General features: G+C 41.4%; 2 protein-coding genes across 3 annotated transcripts in view; both read right to left on the bottom strand.

Moving 5' to 3' along the window:
- The window catches only part of eftud2 (elongation factor Tu GTP binding domain containing 2), a 23,672-nt gene extending 23,407 nt beyond the window's left edge, over positions 1–265 (bottom strand). The window contains exon 1 of the mRNA XM_074656239.1: positions 120–265. The gene's annotated coding sequence lies outside the window, so the exon portion shown is untranslated. The remainder of the gene's footprint in view (positions 1–119) is intronic.
- A 2,205-nt stretch (positions 266–2,470) lies between these two features.
- phospho1 (phosphoethanolamine/phosphocholine phosphatase 1) lies at positions 2,471–6,893 on the bottom strand. 2 transcript variants are annotated; one of them, XM_074656224.1, is made up of 4 exons: positions 6,709–6,893; positions 6,200–6,275; positions 5,175–5,496; positions 2,471–4,151 (listed from the first exon to the last, which is right to left on the bottom strand). In XM_074656224.1, exons 3-4 carry the CDS (start codon positions 5,376–5,378, stop codon positions 3,489–3,491), a joined length of 867 nt encoding a protein of 288 aa, XP_074512325.1. In that variant the 5' UTR covers positions 5,379–5,496; positions 6,200–6,275; positions 6,709–6,893; the 3' UTR covers positions 2,471–3,488. The 2 variants fall into 2 exon arrangements, with proteins under 2 accessions (XP_074512325.1, XP_074512326.1); XM_074656225.1 differs by having other exon boundaries at positions 5,175–5,329; positions 6,709–6,889.
- Between the last annotated feature and the right edge of the window lie 1,804 nt (positions 6,894–8,697).

The raw sequence follows: 8,697 nt of genomic DNA, 5'->3' as shown, positions 1-8,697 counted from the left end.
AGCATGCTAACATGTAGCTACATTAATGAATGAGTCCGAGGCGACGTCTCAGCTACGTTGTTGTTTATCTTCAACTTAAAGCACTGCACTATAGCTCACAGGGTGCACAATCAACTTACCTGTATTCTGTTATAATGCGGTCAGCGGAGAGTTTGTTAAAAACGAGATGAAGGTGTTTAAAGATCAGGATATTCAGAAGATAAATGATTTCCCAAATAGCGCCATGCGCACCAGATCCTACTTCCGGCTTTCTTCTTCTACTGCTGACAATGAGCGTTCAGCGTCACACTCACTACCGCCCCCATCGGTCACTTTGAGGTGTTACACCAGAAGCAGGCTTTTTAAAAAAACAATTTTTTATATATTTTATTAAACAAATTCAAATTTACAAACAACATGGCTCATAGATCATTGCATTCAGGTAAAAAGGACAAGGTGCATACAGAATAAGAACAAATAGAATATGTAAAATTATACATGAAAATAATAATAAATTAAATTAAGGGCTAGGGCTGTACATGTAATTCGTATTTTTCTATTATACTAAGAAGTTTCAATGCATTTTTTTTTTCATGAATTTAAGGGCTTTTATGTAAGAAAGGAACTCGGAATGAAACACATTAAACCTAGGTTTCACTTTCATATACTTGGATTTGTGCAAATAAAATTTTCCAAGAATGAGAATGTTATTCACCAGAAAGTCATCTTTGTTGTTGTCCATGACAAGTCCATAAACAATGTCTTTTTGAGAGAAGTTTACACCAGAAGCAGGCTACTCGATACAGTATCGACCTTTTAAAAAACACAATTACACTTCAACACCCCCTAGATTACATTACATCTGTTCTGTAGATACATGCGTCTCTTCAGCTCCTCTCCAGTGGCTCCCTCTGGATTGTTAAAAATGGAAATGAATAACTGTTTTTTGTTTACATTTTAATTTTTATTTATCATTGTTGTAGGTCTATGGTTCGACGGAGTATTAGGGCCACATTGAGGAAAAAAATAATAATCTGAGATTTCGATAATAAAATCGTAATATAACAAGAATAAAGTCATAATATTATAAAGTAGTAATTTTACGTGTTATTTTTTTTCTCGTAATATTCCGACCTTTTTTTCCTTGTTAAGTTATGACTTTGTTCTCGTAAAATAAGACTTTTTTCTTATAATGTTATGACTTTATTCTCGTAATATTAAGATTTTTTTCTTATAAAGTTATGACTTTATTCTCGTAATATTATGACTTTTTTTTTTATAATATTATGACTTTATTCTGTAAATCTCAGATGTTTTTCCCCCTCAATGTGGCCCTAATACTCCGTAGTACATTTGCTCTTTGGCCCTCAGTGCATTAGACTTATATACTATATACTAAGACTATAAACTGTGTTACCTTCATCACAATGCTCAAATGTTTTGCGGCTCCAGACAGATTTTTTTTTTTTTTTTATTTGCCTAAAATGTCTCTTTTTATAGTAAAGGTTGCTGACCCCTGTATTGAGAGAACGGTCGTGTAGTAGATGTTGCCATGGGTGACATGAGTGCCGTCAGTGCGCTCCAGTGGTCACGGAGCGCAATTACAACTCTCAAGTTTTATTTTGTACGTGTTCACTGGAAAATTAGGAGTATGTCTTTCTGTAATTCTCCCTACTAATTAAAATATGAATCTTGACACTGTGTTAAAATAGGCATCAAATGATTGCATTGACTAAGTGTTCCAGGCAGACACAATAGCATCTTCCAGTGAGCGCTTTCACAATAAAACGCATATAAAATATATATATATATAATATAATAATAATAATAATAATAATTACTATTATTGTTATTATTATTATTATTTATATAATAATAATAATAATAATATATAATATAAATAGACAGGGCTGCAGTTACGCACTGTGACCACTGGATTGCAGTGAAACCAAATTTACCCATGGGTAAAAATATAAAGTAGCCTGAACCTGAGCCCTGTATACTGTAGAACAACTTTCTACAATTAAATTAATTTATGCAAAAATTAATAATTTATATAGGTATCTAAATATTAAACCAACCATACTTTTTAAATAAGTATCAGGCCTATAGTATTTTTAAAAGCAGAAACTTGCCTATTAGAATTAATGGTAAATACTGAAAAGACAAATTTGACCCTCAAAAAACTATAAAAACCTAAATAACGTATGACTTTAAGAGCACTGATTTCAAAAGTTTGTTCTATTGTATAGTATCTTTCATGGGACTTTAAACCTCTGTTAACTTGTGCAGAGTTGATGTATAATTGTGGTGTGCATGGTTGGTTTGCCAGGAACTAAATTGGGTCTAAAATTTCAGATAAGTGAAGCATGGTGTTTGAACAAGTACTGATGTTCAGTTATAACAATGTGGCCTTTCTATGGTATGGATACATGTATGTAATCAGGGTGATGTTGATGAGGTTTGATAATACATTCAGACACAGACAGGGTTTCAGTTGATGGCTTTATTCCTGCTGGTGTTAGTAGGTCTGGCCTACACAGTAAAGACACAACACACTGATAGACAAGTCAAACAAACACACTCTCTTACAAACCTGTCATACATTTCTTAATTAGACATATATTCTCTGAATTGATACAAATATTTGTTTGGTCATCTCGTAGATCTGTTAAAATGCCCATCAGATGGCAGTGTTACTCAGATTTTTATTTACTATAATTTTATATTTAAAAAAAAAAAAAGTGCAGATAAATAAACACACTTGTTATTAAAGAGAAACCGGTTGACATTATACCATCCATAACATTATTAAATATTGCTACTAAAGATTTTCTAACCCACACTTGAAAGCACCACGTCCCATATAAAGGGTATTTATTATGCAAACACCCCTAGACTTTAAAGTTATACCCTTTTCTTCTCAATAATCCTTTATTACAAAACAATTGATTTGTGATTGATTTCCTCTCTTTGGGTGATGGCATCTCCATAATCATTAACCTGCTGCTGATAAACTGGGTATCTGATTGACCTCCGGACCAAAACGTGAGGACTGAGGCACGTGCAGGCTGGACGCCAGACAGACACTATTTATTTTTTTACTGACAGTACAAATGATTTTATTGCACTATTGCATTTTTGGCACCAAATATTTGGAACAAGCTCCCAGAAAACTGCAGGACCGGCTCCAACTCTTAGTTCTTTTAAATCAAAGCTTAAAACTTCCCTGTTTCCTTCCGCTGCCTTTTATTAAAACAAATAATTATCTTATACTGCACTAGAGCTTTTACTCTTGTGTGTTATCCTCTATTTTAGCTTCTATCCTATAGCTTTTATTTTTAGCTTGTTTTTATTTTCTAATCTTTTGTATGTTCTTATAACTGTTTTAATTATGCCTTGCCTTGCCTATTGCCTATTGCCTTGAATTTTACTTTCTGGGTCTATTTTACCTGAGAATATGACTAAAAGTGTCACCATGCCCTCTTACTGGTCTCCTCTGTCTGTCTCTACTCTGCCTGCAGCTTCCTCAGCCTCGCCACCACCTCCTCCGCGCTGCCCCACGGCACCGTGACCGCCTTGAACTCCCCGGGCATGGCCTCGTGGGTCTCCGTGATCAGCCGGTGCATGGGGAAATCCCTCCGCGGGAAAACCACGTCCCGGGGCCCGAGGAAGGTCGCCGGACAGAAGTCGTTGGCTCCGTCCCCGACGTAGAAGAGCCTCTGGTACACACGGCCTCGCTCCTGCGTCCTGCGCGCCACGTAGTCCCTGACGACCACCTGCTTGCACATGTTGTCGGGGCAGCGCGGGCAGTCGTGGGAGTGGAAGGGCCGCAGTACCAGCCGGCCGTCCTTGTTGAAAGTAGCCGGGTTGGAGAAGATCCGGTGGAAGAGCTGGCGGGCCCCTTTGCTCCGGAGCCAGGACTCGATGAAGAAGGTGTTGGCGTCGGACACCAGCACCACCTCGAAGTCCTGCGCTGCCCGGGTGCGCAGGAACTGGAAGACGGTGAGCATGCCGGGAGTGGTCGGGATCTTCTCCATGTGGCTGCGGATGTCGCTCTCGGTGACGCCCTGCTCCGCAAGGTAGGCCAGGACGCGCTGCATGTACTCATTGTACCGTCCGGGCTGGTAGGTGTCCTTCAGCCAGGCCGGCAGGTGCTGACCCGGAGCCGCCTGTGTGACAGACAAGAATAATTCATTTTCAGGCGTAATTAAAAGGACTGTTTGTAACTTTATACACGTATAAATCTACCGGGTCGGGATCCCATGCGCGCTCACTCTGCCTGCTTGCCTTCACTCACACAGCGCGCACATTCTCGCTGTCTCGCTCACGTGAACACTTGCACGGTACACACTGCAGGAGAGTTAGTTTTGCTCTGAGAATATCTAGTGAATGGACGTTTGTGCAGAAATAACTGCTGCAGCTCCTCCAGACCAACAGAGGTTTCCCGTGTCTTGTGAAGTGACGGGGCTCCGCAGCGAGAAACGTTATCGTCTCCGACCGGGTGCCGGTGTCTCCCTCCGGCCGCAGTTGGGAGGCGATAACGTTTCTCTTCCTGCTTCAGCCCCGGCACCGACCCGCTTTTTCTGCCTCTGCCCCGGAGGCTGAAGCAGGAAAAGCCAACACTAGGATCAGCATTGATTCATGGAGAGACCTTCGTCTGGTCAGCTAACATTACTGCCAAGCAGCTGAAATATAGAGTGATATTGTGGTTTTAGCTGACTTGTCTCGCCTCACTGTTTTGAGCGATGCTCGGTCATGTCTATTTACAGCGAGCAAGCGCGAGCCCGACGCTGACTTTGTTGACTTAACGGCCACAGGTGTCGCTGTTATCAAGCATTTCTGAAAGTTACAAATAGTCCCTTTAATTTCTTTGGAGAAAAGCTAATTTCTTTGTTGTCTCAGTTAGAAATGAGAGAGAATGATGAATAAATCACACACGCAGCTCTTCCCTTCACTCGTCTCTGTATTGAGTTACATGTAAAATGTAATGCAATGTAAACAAGCTCATACATTTAGACATCAGAACTCAGTTTCTGGACCACAGTGACCATGGCTAAATTACATTTTTGTTTACATTGCATTACATTTCAAATGCAGTTACGCTCTGTGACCACTGGATAGCAGTGAAACCAAATCAAGTTCAAGTTTAGTTTTACTAATGGGTACAAATATAAAGTTTAAGGGCACAACACCTGCACCACCACATCATCGCTGGTCTCATCCACGATGGTCTCGTCGAAGTCGAAGAAGATGAGGAAGCGCTTGTCGGAGGAGATGTTCGTTGAGTTGGAGGCCATCGTGATCTGCTGTGCGCGTCTAGACCTGGACCCGGGGTGGTCCCCCTCGCCTGGGGGGTTGGACGGGACAGAACAGCAGTTGAATATTGAATCCCCCATGATTTGACTATCCCACACCTCTTTTACTGTGTTGGCACCACTCCTTCTCTCCTCCCACAATGCAGCAGCATCCCACGCAAGGCACAGGCCACTGTAAGGTGGAGGCTATACCGAGGATCTGGAGACATCAATGCGTAAAAATAGACGAAGAAAAACAGATTTAACATATGAGATACACATAATAATCTGTATCATAAAAAAAAAAGGTATGACCTTTAAAGAGAGCAAAGCAGCCAGCCAGAGAGGCAGCATCCATCAGCTCACTGGTCTCTCAAAAACATGTTTTCTGTTTTTCTTTTTTTCATTTTCTATTAACTTATTTGTTGATTTAATTTATTATTACTCTCGTATTTTTATTATTATTGTTTTTTTTTGGCTATGTGTGTTTTTTTTTGTTTGCTTTTTTTTTTTTTAACTCTACTCTTTCTTTTTGTCATTATTAATATTATTTCTTTTCTTGGTTTTGTTGTGGTTTTGAATGTCGAGGTTGTTTTCTATATAGTGTACTTGATGGGTTTGTCTGTAAGCTCATCTACTTAAAAGTTGGTTTATATACTGTTATAATTACAAACAGTGGATTGCATATATGAAAACAGCCTTGAAAAAATAAAGTATAAAAAAATCAAAAACATGTTTTTCTACAAAGGCATAAGAGGAGGAGGTGGAGGTCATCCTGCTGTAGTGTAGAGGTTAAAATTAGGAAGGAAATATGATTATATTCGGATCTGAGGGCTCCATGCAGACCCTGCAAGCAAGCAAGCACATCTATAAACTGCAAATTATATGAGCCAGCATGTCTTACAGTGTGCAGCAGCTCCTACCTTTGACTGGAGTTGATGTCAGCAGTGTGTTTCCTGATTCCGACCAGGCGCCTTCAAGCTGTGCGGCTGGATTTGCCTGTATAAGGAAACACACTGGATGCTGAATAACATCATACCAAAACTAATCATACCAAGGTTCCTTATAATAACTTAATCACTCCTACAAGAGTGAACAACAAAGATCTAGTCACATATGAACGCCTATTAATAGGAATAAAGTATATAAAAACAATAACACGCCTATAAAAATAAAGGAATGTAACAACATCAGTTTATGTGAGGGTACATCTCTTTGTCTATAGTTGGCTTTCAACACACATTTAAAGTTGCTTCTTTTAGGCAACTATTCAGAGACAAATGTCCAACACATTATCAGGTAAATTTGCCAACCTCTGCAGAAATAACCTACTTTCTCAGAACAATAACAACAACAGAGAGCTCAGCATGCAGCAGATCCAAACTTGAACTCTTCCATTAAATTATTGTAGGGTAAAAAAACAAAACATTACTGTGCTTCACGAAGGCTGGTTCCGGATCCACGGGGTCGTTCAGGTCCGATCCGGTCTCTCAGGGAGTAGAGAGAGAGACAGAGTTCCGCCGGCCGGCCGGTTGCGACGCGCACTTTAATGTGACAGCCAAAACCATCGGAGCCGCTTCTTCTGGACGTGACCGCGCCTCCAAGTCCGCCCATTTAATAGCAGCCTGCAGAGCGCGGGCACGACACTTTCCAGGAGGAGCGCTGTGGGAGGAAGAAAAAAACAACCCAGTGTATATATTCTGTTTCCCGGATTTATCCGCGCAACTATGTGTGTTAGTCAAGTGAATGTGCCTTACTTCTGCAGTTAATGATCTGTGTGTCTCAAAACTATAAACGCATACAAACACTTTCCAGTGGAGTATGTACAGAGATGGTATCCTGGGGGAGAGAATAAACACTCCAGGTCCAAGAAAATACCAAAGTAAACTCTGCCATTTTTCTTTTTTTTTTCATTTTTTAAAGGGACTGTTTGTAACTTTCAGAATTGCTTGTTAACAGCGACACGTGTGGCCGTTAAGTCAACGAAAGTCAGCACCGGGCTCGCGCTTGTGCTCGCTCTACATAGACATGAACGAGCATCGCTTAAAACAGTGAGGCGACACACGTCAGCTAAAACCACAATATCACTCTATATTACACCTGCTTGGCAGTAATGTTAGCTGACCAGAAGGTCTCTCCATGAATCAATGCTGATCCTAGTGTTGGCTTTTCCTGCCTCAGCCAGCGGGGCTGAGGCAGGAAAAGAAACGTTATCGTCTCCGACCGCAGCCCGCAGGGAGACACCAGCACCTGGTCGGAGACAATACCGTTTCTCTCTGCGGAGCCCCATCACTTCACAAGACACGGGAAACCTCTGTTGGTCTGGAGGAGCTGCAGCAGTTATTTCTGCACAAACGTCCACTGTACATTCACTAGATATTCTCAGAGCTAAACTAACTCTTCTGCAGTGTGGAGTGAGTGCGCATGCATGTAAGGTTTACCGACCCGGTAGATTTATACGTGTAAAAAGTTACAAACAGTCCATTTAAGCAGTGTTGACCCAGTTTGGATCCTGGTGTCTGGGAAAACATGGTGCACGGTGCATGGCGGTGAATTTTTGGCAGTCACAGGAAAATATTTGAATAATTACTATAGTATTCAGTTTTCCTGATGCAATAGATTTCCTGCTAAAAGAGCCTCTTCCTCCTCAAACAGGTTGATCAGGATTCGAGTCAGTGTGACTGTAAGCATTACTGGGAAACTCATTCTCATTCTGCTCTGAAGCTACTTGACCTCTGACCTCTGTTGTAAGAGAGACACAGGAAATGATCTGATAAGGCTGATTGGACTATCCAAAGTAACACATCATTTAAAATCTGGAATAGTGGTGTCTCTCCGTCTATTAACTGCAGAGAAACATTAGCGTTGCAGCGAGGGAGTCGGTGTTGAGATAAATCCTTACAAACACAGTGATTAATGAACCGCTGCAGCAACTTTCAGAACAGACAATACACGACGTGAAGCCCTCCTTTTCCTTATCTGCCCGCTGACAGACGCAGCCTCCTCCCTCCTCGTAATGACTAACAGCTGTGGCGGCGGACTATTTTCAAACCCAAATGGGAATGGAGATGTACAGACGGTGTGTTATTATCTCCTCTGCTCGTGAAGTGAGCCTCGCTACCTGACCACCCACTCACCATCAGTGAGTCACTCACACTTTCCTCTATACCCGTCGGCCCCGCTCCGCTATCTTACAGGATTATGTGACTCATTGGTGCGCCACTTAAAGCCACCTATGGTGATAGAGGGCGCGCTGCATTTTAGGAGTTATTCCAGCAACGGTAAATGTCTTAATGTGCCTTTAGAGGAGGCGCACTGTTAACGGATGAATAAAGCTGGTTGAGTTGGAACAACAGATATCCAGGAAAGGAACTGTGAGGAGATTCTTCGCACAATCCTTTTTTCACTCTTGGATCTGATA

The sequence above is a fragment of the Sebastes fasciatus genome, chromosome 13, assembly GCF_043250625.1.
Source record: "Sebastes fasciatus isolate fSebFas1 chromosome 13, fSebFas1.pri, whole genome shotgun sequence".
In the NCBI taxonomy this organism is placed as follows: Eukaryota; Metazoa; Chordata; class Actinopteri; order Perciformes; family Sebastidae; genus Sebastes; species Sebastes fasciatus.
This window is presented reverse-complemented; position numbering and strand designations above follow the sequence as displayed.